Raw genomic sequence first — 23,677 nt, forward strand, 5'->3', positions numbered from 1 at the left:
TTATTGTGATCAAATAGGGCTCATTGTTTTCAGTTTTTAATGATTTTAAACAAAAAGAAAATCACTTAAAACCAGTTTTTAATATTCCACTTCCTGAAATTAACATGTACTGCAGTTAACTGTAAACTGGGTTCTTTGGATAATTGAAGTGAAAATAAGCTGTCTTGTGCTGCAAATGGTATTTCTGTAATCTTTGTGTAAAATTTGCTTTACAAATATTTTTTGATGCAGTTTTCACCAAATTCTTTCAATATTCAGGAGGTAGAGATCATTATTTTTTCTGCTTTTCTAGAGGCTTTGGATACTCGAAAACTAAAAAATAGTGCACATGTTGGAAGTGGCAACAACTGCAATCTGATTGGCCTAGGTGTATGACAGGCATGTGTAACATTACAAGTCTTTAAAACAAGCACCAACAGCTTGGCAGTCATTTTGAATATATTTTGAAATTTTGTGGTATGTTTTGCAATTTACAGGGGTCATACTCTAACAGACTCCTCCTGGGAGGTTAATACGTTTGAACTTAAACTTGGTCAGCTTATTTAATGACCTTAGTGATGAAAAGTTGTTAAACGATTGCACAATTATTGTAGTGATACTGATAATTGTTAATTGTTACTCCAATATACATTGTCCAATCTGCACATCATTTTTTAAAACATATATTTAGTTGGTATTTATTAGTGCACATTTAAAAAAAAATATATATATATTTTTAAATAAAACTGAAAAAATGAGCTCTTAGTCTGACCCTTCATTTTTAATGTTTTACCTAGTTTGACCTGTACGTAGCAGATTGCGGTGTTCTGAGAGTTAGAAATTTCGCAGGAGTATTTTCCTGCTGCTTCCAGACGGTCACTGTTGAGGACCTCCAAGACACAGGAATTATCTGTGGTCTTGACGTTGTACTTGTACGAGGCCCAGAGCGGTTTGCCGTCCTTTCTCCAGTTCACATGGACCCTAGGGCTGGCGCTGTAAGCGCAGTACAGCGACAGCGGCCGACCGAGCATGAAAGTGGTGTCTTCCAGCTCTTTAATAAAGCGCACAGGTTCTATAGGAGGCAACAGTGGTGTTAGTTGCATGTTTTTTTATGTTACAGCAAGCAAATGCAAGTTTATGTGAAAGGACTGATTTGCAGGGTAGGGTTCTGAAATAAACTAAAATCAGAAAAATGATGGTCATGATGTGCAGTTGTTAGTGGCTTTACCTATCTTAACCAGAGCATGGCAGATATCAGTGCCCTCTGAGTTGGAAATCTCGCAAGAGTATTTCCCAACAGCTTCCGGACGGTCACTGTTGAGAACTTCCAGGGTGCTGGAAAAGTTGGTTGTCTTAACGTTGTATTTGTAAGATGCCCAGATGGGTTTGCCATCCTTCATCCAGCTGACATAAATCCTCTGGCTGCCAGTGAACGTGCACTCCAGCGTCAGAGGATGGCCGATTTTATAGTAGGTGTTTCTCAGTTTTCTCACAAAGCGAGCTGGTTCTAAGAAATCAATTAGCAATGGTGGTGTTAGACAGGAAAAGCACTCAATCTGGTTACATGTGCAAATGACTCAAGTGATTTTTGTAATAAGGTAATGAAGGGAAGTTGCTCAGGAGGTTTACCTAGCTTAGCGTTAGCATGGCAGATATCGGTTCCGCCAGCGTTAGAAATTTCACATGTGTATTTTCCGACAGCCGCTTCTCTGTCGCTGTTGAGGACTTCCAGGATGCAGGTGTCGTTGGTGGTCTTGATGTTGTACTTGTACGATGCCCAGATCAGTTGGCCGTCCTTCTTCCAAGTCACGTTTATTCTCTGGCTTCCAGTGTACAAGCACTTAAGGGTCAAAGGTTCGCAGAGTCTGAAATAAGTGTCTTCCAGCTTTTTCAGGAAGCGAGCCGGTTCTGAGAGGAGTAATGGTTGGGTTAGTTGCATGTAGCTGGCATTATGTTAGCAGGCAGGCAATTGAGATCTTACAGTAGTTTCAACTGACTGAGATCATTTTTTGTCCTATATGACTACTGTGCCTATTAGAAAACTAAAATTAGAAAAGAGCAGGAGAGTTAGTTGATGAATAAAAGCAGATTTGTGACTTTACCTAGGCTGACACAAGCGTGGCAGACGTCGGTTCCAGCTCCGTTGGAAATTTCGCAAGAGTATCTTCCAGCTGCCTCGGGCCTGTCGCTGTTGAGGACGTCCAGGATGCATGTTGAATCAGTAGTTTTAACATTATACTGATAAGAAGCCCAAATCAGCTTGCCGTCCTTTTTCCACGTGACATTGATTCTCTGGCTTCCGGTATATGTGCAGACTAGCTTCAGTGGCTGACCCACTATGAATGTCGTGTCCTCCAGCTTCTTGATAAAGCGCACAGGTTCTGAGAGAAGCAATGCTGATGTTAGAAAAGCAATCATTGTTATGCTTGCATGCATGCATCTATGCCTCTATGCCAAAGTTAATTCTTTAATGGATGAAATGTAACAAAGCACTGCTACGTTAGTACTTTTTCCAAGAGTAGCATATTTAACTAGAGGTAATCTTTGGGTATTTAATGTGGGACTATCCATTAACAGAAAGTTTTATCAACTGAACAAAATATCTGTAAAACTGCAAAATCCCAGCAGGAGTCATTAACAAAGGAAAAGAAAGTGTGTAAAACGAGCATCACCTTTCACTGTCACTTTACAGCTGGCAGAGGATGAACCGATCCGGTTCTCTGCCTTGCAGACATAATCACCGTGATCGAACTTGGTTGATTTGGCTAGTTTCAAAGTGGCAACACCATTTGCAAAGTCCATCGTGAAACCGTTGGACTTGCGCAGCTGTGCGTCAGCTTTAAACCAAGAAACGGAGATGTCAGGAGTTCCCGCAATACGGCATTTCAGGGTAACCGCATCGCCCATGGTTACCTCCACTGGCTCCATCGTTTCAACAAAGTATGGTCGTTCTGAAGTGAAAGATGATGATGATGATTTAGTAAAACTACAGATGTTGAGTTATGGAAGAATGAATGAATAAACTAATGAATTATTACTGAAAACACATGCATGTTATTGATATTACCTAGAATTGACACTTGTGCTTCACATCTGTCACTTCCAACTCCGTTGTCTATCTCGCAAGAGTATCTACCAGCTGCCTCCACCCTGTCAGCATTAAGAACCTCCAGGATGCAGGAGGTGTCTGTGGTGATCACATTGTACTGATACGAGGCCCAGATGGGTTTACCGTCCTTCTTCCAGGTCACATTTACCCTGGGAGTTCCAGCAAATGTGACCTCAAGCCTCAGAGGCTTCCCCTTTTCAGCCGTAATGTCTCTCAGCTTCTTGACAAAGTGGACTGGTTCTGAGAGAGGCAATTCCATTATCAGTTACACAAAATTCACTTTATGGAAGTTCACAGATGGATAAAAAAAAAGATGTCTTTCATGCTAACAAACCTTTCACAAACAGGTAAACTGGGTAGCTTTCCTTCCCTGCATCGTTAATGATCTGGCAGGTGTACTCTCCTGCGTGGGACGTCTCGACTTTATGAAGCACCAAAGTGGCAACATCGCCCTTCAGGGAAATCTCGCAGCCTCTTCCATGCTGCATCTCCTTGGCTCCCCTGAACCACTTGACTTTCAGGGGGGCACTGCCTTTCACTTTAGCCATGAAAGACATGTTTTTGCCAGGCAATGTTTCCTTCGCTTCAGGTGTTTCCACAAAAGATGGAGGTTCTAGTTCCAAATAAAAAAAGATGCGTTTTAAGATAATTGTTAACTTCCTGTAAGGAACCTGATCCCGTGCTTATGAAAACATCCTTGAAATCTTCTCAACTTTGTTTACATCTACTGACCTGTCACATTCATCGAAGCACTCGTCTCACTGGCTCCTGCAGCGTTTACAGCTTTACACGTGTATTTGCCGGAATCAGACACCTCGATTGACGGTACTCTCAGTTTGCAGTTATTATCGGTGCAGCTAATGTCGTAGTTTGGCCCACTCTTGATCTCCTGGCCATTGTGGAACCAGGAAGTTGTTAAAGGAGCAGAGCCAGTGACCTTACACTCCATCTCACCAGGCTTACCCACAACAAGGTGGGTGTCTCTCAGCTTCCTGATGAAACTCGGTGGAATCAACTTATCTATTGTCAAAAGAACAAGAAGCATTTCTGAACTGTCTGCTGATAAAAAGCATAATAAACGTTTGTTAGAGGGCAGGTACATAATGGTCACCAACCTGAGACAGAGAGCTTAGTTTTGCAAGAGGCTGTACCAACATGGTTTGAAACCTCAAGCTTAAACTCTCCAGAATCTGCTTTATCAGCAGATCGAATCTTCAGTGTGGCAACCTTCTTCGCAAAGGACATCTGGTACTTTGCACCAGCAGAGAGCTCTTTGTTGTCTTTAAACCACTTAGTTTTCAGTTCTGGTGAGCCAGATACTGTGACTTCAAGAGCTGCATTTTCTCCTGACTTCACGTTCAAGGACTCTGGGCTATCCACGATAGCAGCGGGTTCTAGAAATTAGGGAAGAAATTATTAAGCTAAACGAATCCTAACACTGTCAATGGTGGTGATGTAATGAAGTCTGGAGTTCTACAAACCTAGAACGGTCACTTGGGAGACAGACTCCAGGACTCCAGAGTCGTTCCTCAGCTGGCAGGTGTATTTACCAGCTGTGGTTGAGTCGGCCTTGGGCACTACAAGTGTGACCACATTGTTTTCAAAGGTGATCTTCCTGTTGTCACCGTCTCTGAGAATATGATCTTTGTCTTGAACCCAGGATACAGTCAAAGGCTCAGCGCCTTTCACTGTAGCAGTCAGTGTCAACTGCTGCCCAACTCTCACTGACTGGTCGACCAGTTTCTTGACAAACGCTGGTTGTTCTGAATAGTGATGGAAAGATCAAAGGTGAGGGAAGGTAATCGCGCTTGAGCTACACTTTAAGGTAATGGCCGCTGATTCTGTACTAACCTTTGAGGCTAATGGTAGTGCGGCAGGAACCAGTTCCTACACTGTTTGACACTTTGCACTCATAAAGACCAGCGTCGTCCTGCTCCAGTTTAATAATGTGAAGCGCAGCAGAGCTGCCCTCACTGACCATCTTATATTTCCTGCTGTCCTTCAGTGGCCTTTTGTCTTTGTACCAGTTAACCTGGAAAGGTAGAGTGCCGTACATCTCACAGTGTAGGCTGGCATCTTTCCCTTTAAAGACCTCAACTGGGCTTGGAGTTTTAGTGAAGGATGGGGACTCTGTAAAATATATCGTCATTTATTATGCGATACAAATTCTTGTTGAGGATCATGCTTATGTTCAGTCCATGCCAGAGGGATCCATCCAGATATAGAAAAACAAAGATCATTAGTGAGAGAACTGAAACACGCGCTTATGTTCATGCTAGGGTTGGAGAGTAGGTCATGTCATACTGAGATCTGAGAAATTAACATGAAAAAGGTAAGTCACTGGTATACTAGACTGGATCATTCCATCAAAAATAGGGGATAACTTATCTTTAAAAAAGAGGTAACAGTCAGACTCATGCTATCCAACAAAAAACAAAAACAAAATAAAATTTTTGACCGGAACAGAAGGCTGTTGGGCTCCATGCTGAAGTTTTTAGACAGGGTACCAAAAGCATTCAGCGAAGGTTCAAGTGAAATATCACAATCTGCATCATGGGGGATTTTCATTCCTTCTTTTTCATGCTAGTTCAGAGGGGGCAAAATCCACAAGACTGGAGATTGAACATATTCAATAGCTGACCTTGAACTGTGAGAATGGTGCTGCAGCTTGCACTGCCAGCATCGTTATGAGCCTCACAGGTGTAGACTCCGTTATCTTCAAACCTTGTGGTACGCAGCTGGAGGTACGCAGTCGAGTCAACAAACATTACTTTATAGTTGTTTCCGTCAGTTAGCTTTTGCTCGTTTTTGTACCAGCATATGTTCAGGGAGCGTGAGCTGGTGAACTTGCATTCGAAACGGTATCCCTCACACTGCTTCACAAAGGTAGTGGGAGGAAGTTTCAGGACAAACTGGGGAGGTTCTGCAAAGTCAAAAAAAGATCAAATTACAATCGTCAGCATGAAGTAACACTTGAGCATCAGAGTAACGTATGGAGGATGCGGACTGGTGACTGGATGCTGTAACAGATGAAGACATAGATATTCCTGGTGAGAAAAGAAATGGTAAGGTGTTCAGGAAAATGAAGAATGAGGAGCTGTGAAAATGGAGGAAAAAAGATGGAGTTAATTGAGTGGCGATGGTGTGGACAAAAAAAAAGAATAGTCCAACCTTTCACCAACAACTCTGTGGCACTGTTCACTGCGCCTGCGTCGTTGCTAACTTGGCAAGAATAAATCCCAGACTGCAGAGTCCCGACTGAGTTCAGCTCTACAGAGGAGGAATATTTCTCCAGTCTAATCATACATGATGGCCCTGTGATGAGTTCGATGTCATCCTTGAACCATTTCACTGTAAATGGAGGTGTTCCTTCAAAGACACTTCTGAAGAGTACAGTAGACTTTGGGATAACAGCCTGAGACTCAGGCTCAGCTACGAATCTTGGTGGCACTAAAACCCACACAAAGAAATGATTACAATACATGACTAACAGCTTGTGAGTTAAAAATTTGATAAAGTCGACCCCTGGATGCTAACCTTTAGCTGTGAGAACTCCGCTGCAAACACAGCCCCCAGCATCGTTGGTAACTTTACAGGAATACTCTCCTGTATCAGCACCTTCAGTCAGCTTTAACTCCAGTGAGAAACTGTTTTCAACATGCAGAAGTTTATATTTGGAGCTGTTGGTGATCTTTTGTTTCCCTTTGCTCCATTCAACTGACAATGGAAGAGAACCGGCCACTTTGCACTCCATGGTAACCACCGAACCCATAATTGCTTGAATGTTTGTGAATTTCCTAATGAACGTTGGAGGAATCACTTCGTCTGTTTAAAATCAAATTAAAAGATCATTAGAATCAAAGAAAAGACGCAATTCTACAACTTTGTTCGGACAAAAAATATCTTACAAACCTAAAACTACCAGCATGACTTTACAGCTGCAAGTCCCGACAGCATTCGTGGCTTCAAACCGGTACTGTCCTGTGTCTTCCAGCTGAGAGGACTGGATGTTAAGACTGCTGAGGTTGTTCTCATAGCAGAGATTAAGTTTTCTGCTTGACTGGAGCTCTCTGCCATCTTTGCTCCATCTTACACTGATCTGAGGAGTTCCAGATACCCTGCACTCAAGACTAACTGGATCTCCACGAGTCACTTTGACTACCTCTGGCTTCTCTTGGATCATAGGCGGTTCTACAACACCAAGAAAAAGAGGTGAGTGTACTTGTTTTAGCTGTTAGAGTTAGGTATAATGTTAAGCAGAAGAATTGCGCTGGAAAAGGAGGTACCTTTCACTATGAGGGTTGCAAAGCATTTGTCCTGCCCAGCCTCATTTACGACCTGGCAGGTATATTTCCCGCTATGTGTCGCCTCACATGCAGGAATCCTGAGAGTCGCCTCTTTGTTCAAATCAAATGCTCTCTCGATCTTTGCATCCTCGGGGATCCAGTTCTCATCTTTTTGCCATTGTACAGAGAGAGGCTGAGAACCTTCCACAGTGCAGCGAAAGACTGCAACATCTCCCAGAATAGTGGAGACATTTTCTATCTTCTTAACAAATGTTGGAGGGACTAATACGAAGAAAAGATGCAATTGTGATACCTGAAAGTAAACAGTGCTGTATGCCTGATGTTTGTCAGTATGATGAGCAACCAACCTTTCAGAGACAGAGCCGCAAAGCCTGTGCAACTTCCAACGTCATTGGCTACCACACACTGATAAGTACCAACATCTTCCACTTTACAGTTCTGGATTTTCAAGCTCACATTTTCACTATCAACAATAAGATACTTCTGGCTGGATTTGATTGGCATTCCATCTTTGATCCACGTGACTTTAAAAGGAGCACTTCCTGCCACTTTGCAAGCAAACACTGCTGTCGAACCTTTAACAACTTCCAGAGCCTTCAGCTCCTCAACAAACGAAGGAGGCTCTGAAATAACAAAGCAAATCAAACTGAAGCAACCGTTGATTTGTATTTGTAACTCTGATGAGATGTAAACATGTAAAGGAAAACCAACCTTTCACTTCTAGCTCAACTGTGCAACTCTCTGTTCCAGCTTCATTGTCGGCTTCGCAGAAGTAATTCCCGCTATCATTCCCACTAACTTGACTAATCGCTAAAATGGCTACAGAGTTGAAAAACGACATCTTGTGTTTGACACTTCGGTGAATCTCAGCTCCATCTCTGAACCAACGCACAGAGATCTCTGGAGTACCACCGACTTTACACTCGAACACCTTATTGTCTCCTACTCTTACTACTGATACACCTTCAGGTTTATGAATGAAAAAGGGAGGTTCTGGAAAAAGTACAAACAAAGTTTACTTAAGTATGGTGAGCACTCCAAAGTAAATAAAACAATAAAGGTAAGAGACCAAATATTAACCTTTTACGAAGAGTGTTGCCTGGCATGAAGTGGAGCCAACATCATTCTGTATTTCACAGATATAGTCACCAGAATCAGAAGATTTGGCAAAGAAGAGCTCCAGTGAGCTTGAGGTTTTGTCTTTGATCAAAGAGCAGTCGGTGCTGGATAAAATTGCTTTCTTGTTTTTAAACCATTTGATGTTCATTGGCGGCGTTCCAGAGAAACAAACATTAAATTTCACCTTCGACCCAGGCAAAACATTCATGGATTCAAGCTTTTCAAGAATGCATGGTGGTTCTGTTGGTGGACAAAACCCAACATAGTCAGAATTAATAAAATGCAATTATGCCTTAAACTGCAAGAAAGTTCTGAGGATGTAAGCTGAGTTCTAACCTTTGACAAACAAAGTCCCAGAGCACTGGGCAGATCCTGCTTTGTTCTTAGCCATGCAGGAATAGATACTGCTGTCCTTATTGTCAAGACAACTGATTTCCAGGAAAGCGACATTTTCAAAAAATGTGCATTTGTGTTTCTCATCAGTTTTGATCTCTTTCTCATCTTTGTACCACTGTATTGTCATCGGCAGGGAGCCAGATACAAGGCACTCCAGATGAGCGAATGATCCCCTGATACCTTCTGTCTCCTTCAGTGCTCTTGTGAAAGATGGTTTAATGATCTGATCTAATATAATCAGAGTGCAGAAACAATCTTAAGTTGGTTATATGAATAAAACAGAGAAGAAAATCTCATAAAAGATATGAAACTTTGGGATAAACTGACCTAATACAGTAACGGCTGCCTCACAAGAACTGCATGCAGCCTTGTTTGAAACCTCGAAGGTGTAATCGCCACTATCTCTTTTCTCTGTTTTAATGATTGTGAGCACAGAGCTGGTGTCTGTTCTCTGTATTTTGTATCTCTGGCCTGAGGTCAGCTCCTTTCCCGCCTTTATCCATTTGGATTTGAGCGGTTTGGTGCCTGAGAACCTGCATTCAAGCCTGGCCGGGTCGCCCTGGGTTACACTGATGGATTGTGCATGTTCTGAAATACTTGCTGGCTCTGGGATAACAAAATGATCCAAAACTGAGTGAGCTGCTACCACTTACAGACATTAATGCGACAGATGAAGCTTGACAAAAAAACAGCAACAGCAGTGAAGACAAGTAAGAGTCACAAAGATCCTACAAACCTGTCACAATGAGAACAGCGGCACATCTGTGAGTCCCGGCTTTGTTCTGTGCCTGACAGACATACTTCCCGCCGTGTGATAACTGAGCATTTTTCAAATTCAACACAGCACTTTTGGTTTCATAGGAAATCTTAACATGCTCGTCCTCTGTTAGCTCATGATCGTCCTTGATCCAGGAGAAAGTCATGGGAAGTGTTCCAGACAACATGCACTTCATAGAGATCTCAGAGCCCACCATGCAGGACATATCCTCTAGTCTCTGAACAAATGATGGTGGTTCTAGTGAAAGAAGACCACAAGTCAGACTGCAGGCTGAATGAGGGTTTACATAAACACAGAAGATCCACATTGCAAATCTTTATCTCTCTGGTCTAAAACAGGTACAGTAACCTTATCTCCTTCCAAACAGGGCTGCTTGTAATTGCTAAAATTTGCATAAACATTTGCAGCATGCACAAAGATAACCTCTGTATTTGACATTGTCCTTGGACTAACCTTTCAGTGAAATTTGGCAAGAACAAGATGTCTCCCCCACATCATTTGTAACAGTGCACTGGTACATCCCAGCATCTCTGCTCTCACAGTTTGAGATTTGAAGTGTGACTGTGTTGTTTTCGACACTGATCTTATGTCTTTGGTTGCTTCTGATCAGCTTATCATTGTGCGAGCAACTTATTTCAAATGGAGGGGAACCTGAAATGGTTCCCTCCAAGATTAGGTCAGATCCCTTTACAAGCTCAGCTGATTCGAAAGGCCTCACAAACAATGGAGGGTCTATAAAAAGAAGACAATAAATGTTATGCTTAAAGTCGTTAAAGGGCTGATGAGTAAGTTCTAGTCTCATGAGGCCGGTCTGGTCCACAGATTTCATTTAGATGTTCCGAGCCTTCACATTACAAACTCTCCACTCATTGGATATCTCAGGATATCTTGGGAAGCAAATTCTAGAAAAAGTTAACGAGACGAAACATTGTTTTATCCCCCGATCCTTTTAAATGGTTAATGCAGGCTGGAGACATTTCCAGGTAACCACTGGGCGAGAGGTGGACAGGTCTCCAGTCAATGACAGTGGTGTACACGTGGAGATTACAAGCTCATTTACAATCAGCGTTAGATAAAGATAGAGGCTGTATCTGCATTAATTTTATCCATACTTGTGCATGTTTTCTGAAAGCTTACAGATGCGGGCGAAATGGAGGGCAATATTACCGGAAATCATTAGGGGCAGTATAGCCAATAGTTCAAGCGGGACAACCAATGGACGTGACAAAGAAGTATGAGCAATGGTGGAAACCCTTAAGTACTCTCTCATTGGTGATATTAGCTCAAAGTATTCCCTGTCAACATGCAATGGATTTAATGACCTCATAGAGCACCACTGTCTGAATCGCTGCCTCTGCTTTTGCCTCCTTAACAGGTACATTATCACAACCTTGTCCATTGTTGGCATGTTTGTTGTCAAAACTCTTGACTCTGAGCTGCCCCCGAATGGTTGTATTGCTTAACACACCTACAACTCTGTGGGCATTTAAGGTTACATCATTTGAGATGGACGGATGGATCTATTTTCATTAGAAAAGGGGGCATGAAAGAGCCTTTAGAGTCGCCAGTCAAGCTAAACCTTTAGGTTGGGTTTAGGAACTAATAGGAGACACGAGTGCAAAAAAAGGGGGTGTGATGCCTCACTGGCTTCCCATCTGCGAATATGGCCAATCATTTTTTTTTGGAGAGTACAAGCAAACCAGATGAAACTGCAGATTGCTCTGATTTTCTGTCAATGTAGGCGCATTAAACATGTTAATGAACAATGTGGACCAGACTTCATGCCAACAGTCTAAAGATTGTCTCTACGAAGAGGACTACTGAACCAACCTTTCACTGCTACTAAGCTGCTGCACTGGTCTCTGCCGGCCTGGCTGGACGCCACACAAACATAATCTCCACTGTCCTCTACAGAGCAGTTCTCTACCTCCAGAGTCGCTATGGAGTTGTCGAAGGACATCGAGTGTCTGTGGTCTGAAGTGATCTCAGATCCATTTTTAAACCATGTGATGCTAATAACAGGGGTGCCCTGCACTTTGCAAGACAATTTCAGAGGTTGTCCAGTTTTCAGCAGCAGTGAAGGCTCAAGCTTCATTGTAAATGTTGGGGCTTCTATAAATTATCAGTAAGAGTAAGAACAAGAGTTTAAGTAAAGAGAAGAAACAGTTCAGTGAATCATTTCCTAAAAAAACAAAGAATGAAACAGCACCTTTCACAAAGAGGGTTGCAGTGCAATCCACCTTCCCAGCCTCATTGGAAACTTGGCATGTGTATTTTGCAGAGTCACTGGGTTTCACAGAATTAAGCTCCAAGGAGCTTGAAGAGGCGTCTTTCTTTATGAAACACTTTCCTCCAGTGAAAACCTCTTTCTCCTCTCTGAACCATTTAACAACCAGAGGAGCTGAGCCTGTAAAGGCTGATTTTATCACAACATTTGATCCCGGTGAGGCACCCTGGGATTCAGGTTTCACAGTGAAGACGGGAGGTTCTGGAGTTAATTGGGAAAAAAAGAGCAAACATTCAAACCCTACTGTTAATTTCTGATCAGCTGTAATGTCTGACAAATTCCTGTTGAATCTTAACTAATTCAACTTCTCTGACCTTTGATGGACAAAGTACCACTTGTCTCTTTCTCTCCAGCATCGTTAGAGGCCCGGCATGTATAAACTCCACCATCGCTTTTCTCCAGGCCAGTTATCATCACAGAGGCTGTACTCTCACCGAAATCAACCTTATATTTGTGACCACTGTGGATTTCTTTATTGTCTTTGTACCAAGAAACAACCAGTGGCTGAGATCCAGCCACTCTGCAGTCCAAGGTAACATTACTACCAACATTTGCATCCACTTTCTTTAGAGTTCTGGTGAAGGATGGTGGAACTGCACGATCTGTGTGAGGAAATATATCAAAGTATGTCATCAAGGGCCAACCCCTCAAGTTGCTGTTAAAGTATTCTTGGCTAAAACTAACCTATAACAGTGACTGAGCAGGTGCACTGGTCTTTTCCGACTTTATTGGACACCTCCATCTTATACTCTGAAGTGTCGCCTTTTTCTGCTGTGAGGATCTTTAAGATGGCGGTGTTTTCCTTCACCATCATTTTATATTTACGGCCGCTGATCATCTCCTTGCCATCTTTAAACCATTTCACTTTGAGTTCTGGGCTTCCAGAAATCCTGCACTCCAATGTGGCTGAATCTCCTGCAGTCACACTGATGGACGCTGCTTTCTCTAAGATCCTAGCAGGTTCTATAATACAACAGGAATTTAAGGATTTATAAACATCTACATCTGAACTTTGAATGAATATTATATTATAATGAATATTTCTAACTAACAGGAATGTGTTCTAACCTTGAATTGATAAGACAGCTTCACATTTCTGCTGTCCTGCCTCGTTTTCAGCAAGACAAGTATACTTGCCGCCATGCTTTAACTCAACAGATGAGAAGGAAATGCTAATGATGTTGTTCTCAAATGTCATTTTGACATTTGGATCGTCATCTCTTAGCAGCTCAGAGTCTTTCATCCACTTGGTAGTAATGGGAGCTGAACCTTTAAGGGTTCCCTGTAGCTTCACAGTATTCCCCAACACTGCTGTAGCACTCTCAATCCTCTTTGAGAACAAAGGTGGCTCTGAAATAACAGCATGTATATAATTATATGAACAACAAGAGAACTACAACCATAATCAGTATGTCCTGTATTCCTTTTACATTACTAACCTCTCTGTTTAGCCACTGACTTTGAGGTAACTGACCCGACCTCATTTGACACGATACATTCATATTCACCAATGTCAGCGCTCTCAAATGATTGGATCTCCAGAGAGGCCAGGCATCCCTGTGACACTATTCTGTATTTCTTATCTGATGAAAGGCGTTTCTTATTCTTTTTCCAGGCAACATCGAACGGTGCAGAGCCTGCGATCTCACACTCCAACACAGCTACAGATCCTCTGACTGCCTCTAAGGAGAGCAACTCCTTTCTGAAAGATGGTGGTTCTGAAGGGGAACAACTTCAGTTAGACAAGTTCTTATTCTGACTGACAATTTGGTTATTAAGTAGATGTTCTAAGTCTGCACACCTTTCACTGTTACTTTAGTGCTGCAGCTTTCACACCCAGACTCATTGAGAACCTCACAGGTGTAGTTTCCACTGTCACTCAACGCGACATCCTTTATCTCAAGAGTGGTGACACCATCCTTCAGACTGATGTCATATCTGCCACCAGCAGACAGCTCACTGTTATTAAAGAACCAGCTGGTGTGAAGTTCAGGGGATCCTTTGACGGTGCACTGCAGTCGAGCAGTGCCGCTTTGCTTCCAAACCGTTGTGGCTTCCAGCCTCTTTACAAAGACTGGTGGCTCTGCAGAGGTGTGTGGTTAAAAAGAGCCAAAGCGGTCATTTAAAAATAACAACCCAGCATTGAAAGAAAAGAGATTTAAGACTTTAAGATACCACAGAATAAAATTATGTTAATTTTCAGTACTGCAGATTTGTGACAGCTTCAAATGCTGCAGTAGCCATGAAAGTTAACTAGATAGCTCTTACCTTGGACCTTCACTGCGGTGGCGCAAGTTGCACTCCCAGCTTCATTTGTCACTGTGCACACATAATTTCCACAATCTTTCAGTGTGGTCTTTAGGATATCAAGAGTGACTGTCTTATCCTCAAAAGACAGTTTACAGTCCGGAGACTGGTGCACTTTCCTACCATCTCTGGTCCAGGTTACAGAAACTCCAGTGTCCTCATCCACCTGACACTCCAGGTGCAGAGGAGCTCCGACCACAGCAGCGATCGGACCCAGGGGCTTTACAAAGTTGGGCTTATCAATAACACGCAGGTCCATGCTGCACTCGGCTGTCCCAACATTATTAGACACCTTGCACACAAAGAGCCCCCTGTCTGCTGCCTCAAGTGTGGTTATACCAAGAGTGTGCTTATTCTTTTCACAAGAGGTTTCATATTTTGTGGGCATACTGGGTAAAGCCTGGTTGTCTTTGAACCAGACAACATTCAGTGGGGCAGATCCTGTAATCACGCACTGTATCATTGCCCTCTTTCCAACATACACAGTCTGAGGGTCAGGTTTAGTTATAAAGGAGGGAGGGTATTGCTCTATAGGAATTAAGAAAAACAGAAACACATTAGTATGTTGAACCCTCTTAACCAAAACCTGCCAGATAGACAAAAACAAACCAGCAGAGCGAGAAATCTTGACAAACAATTCACAGTTAAGCCTCAAGCACCAACGTTTCTTAAAAGACACAACCAGCAAAGAACAGCAAAAGATGACACGTTGTAGGAGAAGGAAAACAATAATAGCTCCAAACTCAACCAGCGGAGAGGAAGAAAACATGCCTTGCTCTTACCTGTCACACTGAGGGTGGCAGAGCATTCATCGCTGCCATGCTTATTTGATGCTTTGCAGCTGTATTCACCGCTATCGTCCTTGTTTGGGTTCAGAAGTTCCATAGAGGAAGTGGTGAAGCGGCTGACAATCCTATATTTTTCACCCTCTTTGATGGGGTGTCCATCTTTGAACCACTTGAAGTTCACATTAGGAGCGTCCTCAATTTCACATTCAAACTTGGCAATGTTGCCAATGTTGATCTCCACAGGGACGAGTCTGTGCCTGAACACAGGTTTGACTGAAAGAAAAAAAGATGAAAAGCAAAATAAATAAACAGTAGTAGTTGAAATGGAAGCAAAAAGGAATGTTTGTGCTGGAGGCGGAGGTGATCCTGGGATGGAAAAGTGAAACAAACAAAATTATGCTGTGGTGACTGTGGAGGAAGGAAATGGTGTTAGATTTGGGTTGAAGGTGTCATGAAAGAGATTCTGTGATAAGGAAGAGAAAGCATGCAATGAAGAATGAGGACTGATGGATGTTTAAAGATTCAAACTCAAAGGTGATTCCTTGGAAGGAAGTGGAATGGATATGGGGATGATATGCATGTGGCCAATGAAGGCTTGAAGGAAAAGTGAGGATGTCACTGCTGTCTGGTGAAAACCTCAAGCTCAGAGTTTAGCTTGGAAAATACCCAAATAAACCTTAAAACCTTGTGTTTTCAGTGTGGTTGTTCAAATGATATCAAGTTTTAGTTATGGTTGAGGTTTGCAGACAACAGATTTGAAAACTGATCGATGTGTGACGTTAGTTGATGATGATATCAAAAATTGTCCATCATCAAACCTCTTGAGACCACAGTGAGTCTTGAAGATGTTGTAGTCTTGCCGGCTTCATTCTCGGCCTCACAGACATACTCTCCTTGATGCTTCTCCTTGACAACTTTCTCAATAACTAGTGTGTACGTGTCGTGGTCTTTAGAACACTTGAACTCTTTGCCAGATTTCACCAGTTGCCCATTGAAAAACCAGTTCACTCTGGTGACATACTTAATGTTGGCAGTAAATGTGGCCTTGCCGTTTTCCTCAGTGCAAACATCCTCCAGAGAATCAATAACAACAGGATAATCTACCAAACTGTCAGATGACTCGCTGATCATGATTGCCTCTGACAGGTACTCCTCTCTGGTTTCTCTGTGGACAAAAATGTCCACACCTTGTTCAATGGGAACCTGAACCAAAGGCACTGTCATGGTCACTTCAGCAGCGGTGGCATCCCTCTCTGACCGGACTGTCTTCCTGCTCACCTGCACAGACTCATGGATTTCAGATCGACTCTGAACTGTTGCGCTTTGGAAGGAAGCCTTGGCTTCAGTTTTGATGGCTGCAGACTGAGATACAGCAGGAGGAAACCCGACTGTGCTCTCTGCTACCATCAAGGTGTCCACTACAGATGACAACACCTCTTTGGAGGGCGCTGAGATGACCATAGCTTTCTGAGGCTTTTCAACCTGCATGGCACCTGGTTGCTCTGATGTAAGACTTTGCTGCTCGCGGAAGACCATAGCATGCAGAGCTACCTGGATTTCAGACCTGAGGTCAGCTGTCTGAGGGTACTTTCCTTCAAAAGACAATGTGATCTCCAGGGGGGCACCTGGTGTTGTGATCAGGTACGTATATGAGGCCTGTTTGGGCTCTCTCTGAACCTTAATCTCCTGTACCTCCACTGCCTCTAACCTTCCTACAACGTCGGCTAGTAACACTGGTTGCTCACTGGCCACAGCAGACTGAAGAGCGTCTCTGAGTTGATGTCGTATATTTAAACTCAATGGTTTGGGGATCTGAATGACAAAGTTGAGCTCCTTAGGTAGAGTCTGGACATCCTGAGACTCATGAACAAACAGAACTCCTCTAGGCTGGGTCACGATGCTGACGGTCGAGCCCTCAGATTTATGTATCTCACATGACTGCTCTCCCACAATGACCTGCTTTTGTTCTAGCAACACAGACTGTCGGACTGACTGACCCTCTTGAATCTGGACTGCAAAGTCTTGCTCAGCGGCTTCTAAGATTGCACAGCTTTCAGTGGCAACTGCCTTCTCCTCGATAAAAACAGGTTTTTTGGTGATCTTGGGCTCAGTTTTGATCTCAGGCTTGAATTTCTCATCAGTTTTAATGCTGACGGTGTGACCTTCCTCTAGAGTCCGGTTGTCTGTTATGTTTAAAGAATGCATGATGTTCCAGTAATCCTCTTTCTGGACGAGTGCTCGCTGCTGTTTGACATCAGTGGTGAAAGGTGTCTCCTTCGGCAGCTGCATGGGCTGGGAGGAAACAGTGAGGATGCTGCGAGGCCTCGGCTCAGTTCGAAGCTGAGACTGAACTCCGGTCACTGACACATCAAGATCTTTGTGATAATCTGCTGTGATCTCCATTCTCCCTTCTGATGTAGCTGCATGTTTTCTAGCCTTTTCCTGTTTCTGTGATGCCACTTGATGATCAGGTTTAGTGATGGTAAGTATGCCTTCCTTTGGTAAAACTGTTAAAGACTGAATCGACTGAAGGTATTGTGTTTGTGGTAACTCTTTCTTCGGTTGAATGCTTGTGGCATCAGTCTTTGTTGAGAACTCACAAGTCTCCTCGCAGACTGCAGTTCTTTGCTCTTCTTGAGTCACTGAATGCAACAAAGTTGGGCTCTTCCTCGTTTCTGCCTGCTCTGTCGAAGGCTTTTCGCTGCTGAACTGACCCTCAGACTGTAGAACATCCTGATCACTGATCACCTGAAGATTCAGGAGTCTTTCCCCCTCTCGCTGAGGCTGAAGACTCACAGAAGATGATATACCTGGCACCTGTCCTGCCTGTTCACCTTGGAGCTCATATTTCTCTTCAGCAGTTACAGCTGACTTATAGACCACGTCTTTGCATGGGGTGATACTCTCCTGCTCTGGTCTGTGTATTTCAAATTTCTGCTCCTTTGATAAAGCCACTCGAGCTTCGCTCACTGGTGCTACCACTGGCTTATGTTGCTCTTTCTCAATCAAGATTTTAGTGGCTGCATCTACAGGTGACAGAGGCTCAGAGTGTCCCTCTGTGACTGGCAGTTGCCCTGTAGACTGAGCAGAGTATAAAATCTTAACCCCCTCAGTGACTCTGAAACTCCTCTCTTCCTCTGGCCTGTGGGTGATGCCTGAAGTTTCATCATGGATAGGCAGGGTGGACTCTACCTGATGACCGCTGACAAGCTGCCTGGGTTCGGTCAAGACCTTCATGTGCTCTGGAGCCCTGTCTGTTAAGGCCTCAGTTCTCACTGTGGTGAGTGGGAGGACCTCTTCAGATGTGGCTGACATGAGTTTTGATGGCTGCTCTTTGGCTAACTCCAGTTCTACAATCTCAGGGCTGAGAATGCGTTCAGAGTGCTGCTCAGTGATCTTTTGTCTCTCCTGGACTGAAGATAAGAATGTCGCCATGTGAAGCTGTTTCACAGGAACAGCTGAGACCTGGGGTGGATGAGTGGGCGCTAAAGAAACCCTCTCCTGAATTTCATGAGACTGTAGCACTGCTGCCTGGTGGGTCACCTGCTCTCGATGGAGGGTGGCAGCAGAGATATCGACCTCTCTGAGGGTTCCCACCTCCTCGCTTGGAATAATCTGCCGGTCTTCAGTGCTAATGGTATAAATCATCCGATCAGACAGAGTTCTCTCCTGATGTAATCTGGATTCTGTGGTTTGTTGGGTCATAGATATTTTCAAGCCTTTTGTCGTCTTAACCAACTCTTCCTGAATGTTCTCTCTAAAAACCAACAACTCTGCAGTACAGGAGGCTTCTCCATACTGGTTGGAGGCCTTACAGGTGTAGACACCAGCATGCTCATGTTTGACACTCTTAATATTAATAAAGCCTGATCCGTCTGGGTTGTTCACAATGATACAGAACCCACTTGGCTGAATATTGAAGCTGCCTTTGAGCCAGTGAACCTCAGGGAGAGGATCTCCAGTCACAATGTACCTGAAGAAAGCCTGGCCTCCTTCAGACAACTGAAGAGACTCGATCGTTTTAGTGAATTCTGGGGGTTTGCCAGTCGGCACAAATGTTATCTTTTCAACTTTTTCCTCCCTCTCTGGCTCCTTCACATGAACATGCAGATAAGAAGTGCAAGTCGACCGACCAAATCTGTTACTGACAATACAGGAGTACTCCCCTTCAAACTCCCTTTGAACTTTGGTAATGATCAGACTATACTCATCTCGCTCCTGAGTGAACGTATACACGGACGAACTCGTTATAGTCTGCCCGTTATGGAACCACTGAATAGTGGGCTTCGGGAAACCGGACACTTTGATGGTAAACGTAGCAGTTTCTCCAACAGTCACATCTGCTGGAGAAAGTTTACTGAGGAAAACTGGTTTCTCTTTTTTCTTCTCCAAAGTGCTGGAGAAGCGTTTGGAGTCTGGCTTAAGTTCAAGTGTTCTGCTTATATCTGGTAACTTTAGGCCCGTGTAGTACGACTCCTGGGTTTCCTCTTCTACTGTGATGCTTGAGCTAGAGAAGGCTGAGTGGAATAATGACAGTTTAAAGTGAGACACACGTACAATCAGCTGCACTGAAAACAGAATAATTTATGCATCTACAGACTGCAACATAAATTAAAGTTTGAGCCAATTAATGACAACCAAAATAGCACACATACATCTTGCAGATGTTAGCACTAGTTAAGCCTAGTTACGCTGGAAAGACGTAGTATGAGAAGTATTTGCTATATGGGAAGACATATTGACTATTTGCCAACATCTGGCCAACATTTTCCCAGTTAGCAAACGTTACCTTTACTACGTCTTTCCAACTGTACGATTATTCTGCAAGATGTATTTGTGTAGTTTTCACATTACTGGTGTCCATTTAGCAAAGCATCCCATTTCTTTATAAGATGTTGGGAGGAAAAACACTTTCTTTCACTTTACAACTGAGCCCGCTCCTTCCACTACTGAGAGTTGGACTGTTGGTTACGTTTGTCTGTTGACACATTCTGAAACATAAAATTCAATTTTCCCGAAATTAAACATACATTTCTCACCAGGACAACCTGAAGACAAAGTTGAACATTTTAAAGTACGGTGTTTAGGCCATTCAGAGCTACATCATGGACAGAGACGTGCCTGCAGACATGAAACTATATTTACCTTTCAGTTCCTCTTGGATCTGAACTGTAGGTTCCTTCTCCAGTGCAGTTACTGTGAAGACACAAACATTTACAAATTAAAAACATTCCCAAAACTGCACATAAAGTCTCATATGGTGCAAGACTGTTAGAATCAGTGACAGGTCGTGCATCCATATTATCCGTTTTTTTTTGTTTGTTTGTTTTTTACTGATATTCTTGCATGCGTCCTTTTGGTCTTTAGTGTGCAGCACCTCTGGCTTTTTTTTTGGAAAATGTTCAGTGATATGAGTGACCCTCTCTCTTTGTCTCTTTCGTTGTTTTTGTCAGTAAAGCAGGACACAAAGGTCAGCGACCTCTCCTAAACACAGTGGTTAAACCTTGTTGAAGAATTGTTGTCGCCGTGTGGAGAAGTGTGCCTCTGCTGGCTGTGTAGGTGGAAAGCAGTGTGGATGAGTGGTGGGCCAAACAAAGCCCAAGCGGGCAGAAGGACCAAAAGCATGCAGATGCCAACCTGTCATCACTGTGCTGCACTCAGCATCTCCGGCTGAGTTGATATTTTTGCAAGTGTAAGAGCCCCCTTGTCCGGGTCCCACATTGTTAACATTTAAACAGCACAGGGGGCCGTCGTGTTTCAGAGAGTAAGACACAGAATCCTCAATATTCAAACGGTTGTAAAGCCAAATGACAAACGGAGTGGGAACCCCCTTCATAACGCAATACAGGGAGCCGCTGTCTTTGTTTCTGATCAGCAGCTCAGGGGGGAGTTTGATCAGGAACTCTGGGCAGCTTGAGAGGTGTTGACCTCGCTTGTCATGAGGCAGGACATCAGGGAAATATAGGTGGCTGATGAGGTTGTGAGGTCTCTGGGAAGACGGAGGCAACAGTCCTGGCTTCTCCACCACCTCCTGCTTGTCTTGGTCAGGGGGATCTCTAGGGGTCTCCCTGTCTGCCTGAGACACTTTACGCACAGAATCGGTAGGGATGGGGGTTTCTGCTTTGAGATTTGCTTCTTTAGCTGGGTGAGAATAAAGTTAGGGAGAGTAATTAGGGGTCAGAGTTTAAAGGCTATGACTCTAAACACTAAAGGGGTTAGCAGGATGGATGGATGAGGTTAGTGAGGCAAAGCTGGCAACAGCAGGAAGACAATAAGCTAGACTACAAAGCTTGTTATTCTATTACAATCTAACAGGTTACAGAGGAAATATTAAATCATGAGGGGAGGGGACGAAGCAGGAGGAGCAGGTGGAGAGGTAGGATGGACCAGATGGTGAAACAGACTAATAAAAAAAGAAAGATTAACCACCTTCAACAGTGAGCTGGGCAGAGGAGCTGTTCTGGCCGTGTTGGTTGGTGGCGGTGCAGCGGTATACACCCTGGTCCGCCACACCAACACCCTGGATGACCAGGGACAACAGACCCTCATTATGAGAGCTCCTGACCCGCTCTGTGTCCGCCAGATTCTGGCCGTTATGATCCCATACCACCCCAGTGAAGGGCTGCCCGTCAAATGAGCAGTTGAACTCGGCCATCTCACCGCTCTTCACTTGGACGTCGCTCATTTCCATCAGCAGTTTGGGGCTGGCTGAGAGTTTGATATCAAAACTGCTCATCTCCACCGAGCTCACACTCTCCATCTGAATCTCAACTGTCTTCCAAGACATGGAGGAGCTCTCAGAGACCATCTCAGTAAACTCAACACTTTGGGCTGTTTGTCCCACCGACAGGGAGCTGAAACTCTCTTTGTGAGTCTCCAGTCTCTGACTTATAGTCTCAGCCCCAGTCCTCGACACACTAGCTAAGGCTTTTTCATCTGGGCAATAAGAAAGAGTAGAAGAATTAGGTCAACACATCATTCTGGTGACTTCTTCAGGCTACTTGTGTCACAGCTTGAGTGCAGCTGGAGTGGAGCGTTGAGGATCAGTCACGATCAGCGAGGGAGTGGACAGTGGCTGGTTTCCGCTGTCAATCATGCAAGCTTGACTGGAGCCAAAATTTAAAATAAAAAACAGCTATGGATTATATCCGTGCTTCAGCATGAGGAACCCGGAAACCTAGATTTCCAAAGTTCAGCTCTGTTTTGACCATGCTGCATTCCTCTGAAATAAAGATTCATGACTCAGAATAAAGTCGACCCTACTGTTAAGAGGTAGTCATGGAGGAAGAGAGGACAGTCATGCATCACGTAAGAGCGACCTGTAAGATTATCACCTGTGCTCACGGTGAAGGTGTCAGAAAACAAAAACAATCAAAGACTACCAGGTGATTTAAAATATATTTTTCCAGCATGCTCAAAGAAACAATATGATACAATTCTTCAGTTAGTTTAACTGTAACACCATCACAATAAAAATATAAAAAGACTTTCTGAAGGCCAGGGGCTGGTTGCAAAAAGATGTGTTGACATGTCTGAAGAGAAACCACAGTCTAAGTGAATTGCAGCATTTCAACAATGTTGAGATTTATTGAGAAATTGTATTTTTTTTTTGTTTTTTTTATTGCATACATTCATGACATTGCCAGTTTATGACTGCTCAAAAATGTACATTAGCTAGCATCATTTTCCCTATTGTTGAAAATGGCATGGCTATCATATGTGGCAGTCCTTCCAAGATCTCATAGCGTTTTTTGTGTTAATGTTTTGTAAATTTGTAGTCAATTGTAAAGTACATTTTTTACACATTTTTTAAATTTCTTCTATTTTTACAGAGCTTAAAGTTTCACCCTTCTGCAGCCTTTGTGCTATGCTACGCTAAGCACATGGAACTGATAACCGCTCATCTGATTCTCTAAAAACATAATTTTGACATTGTGGAAATTCAGTTTATCACGTGAGGCAGTCTCTTACTTGATTCACGTTTGGAAACCCAACTAAACTTCTACTACAGCTAACGTAACGTAGCTAATGTTAGCCTAACTCTACGCAGAGTGGCAGCAGCTGCTGTCTCCATTTCCTCTCATCTCTGTGAAGTTTATCACAAGACAGAGTGCAGTAATGCCATTTTTAGGCATTATGAAGGGGAAAACAGGACGATTACCCAAAATGTCGGCAACTAACATCAATGTGCAACCAGCAGAAGTTGATCTCTGGCTCTCTATCATACCGAACACACATGCCTGAAACCTCGCCACTTGCATGCAGCCTTCTATTGGCTCAATAAAAGTTGTTTTTTGGGGCCAATAGATGCTTCAATTTATATTTAACGAGTGAGAGTGAAGCATGCCCCTGAAGTTTTAAAGCAACATGATTTTCTAGGTTTAGCCCCAGAGTATTATCAGTGAGTAGAATTATACTTTGCTGATTAGCTTGATCACTGGATTATTCATTGACTGACCAGCTAACCATTCTAACAGAGAACTTCAGATTTTGTTTCTGTGTAAAACACACTATCAGAGTATTTTTCAGATTTAACAGTTTCTTATCACATAGAAACCAACAAGTTAAATTTGGGGCTGAAAATCACAGCATCCCTAATTAAAAACA

The 23,677-nt window shown here is 43.3% G+C and overlaps 1 protein-coding gene across 8 annotated transcripts in view; it reads right to left on the reverse strand.

Moving 5' to 3' along the window:
- The window catches only part of LOC311262618 (titin-like), a 176,848-nt gene that overhangs the window by 123,811 nt on the left and 29,360 nt on the right, over positions 1–23,677 (reverse strand). For all 8 annotated transcript variants that reach the window (XM_084362164.1, XM_084362165.1, XM_084362163.1 and 5 more), the window contains exons 36-37: positions 20,216–20,266; positions 15,065–15,343 (exon numbers count right to left, since the gene is read on the reverse strand). In XM_084362164.1, coding sequence (XP_084218290.1) covers positions 15,065–15,343; positions 20,216–20,266 — 330 coding nt within the window. The remainder of the gene's footprint in view (positions 1–15,064; positions 15,344–20,215; positions 20,267–23,677) is intronic.

Source organism: Pagrus pagrus, assembly GCF_965226575.1.
Source record: "Pagrus pagrus genome assembly, chromosome: 9".
Classification (NCBI taxonomy): domain Eukaryota; kingdom Metazoa; phylum Chordata; class Actinopteri; order Spariformes; family Sparidae; genus Pagrus; species Pagrus pagrus.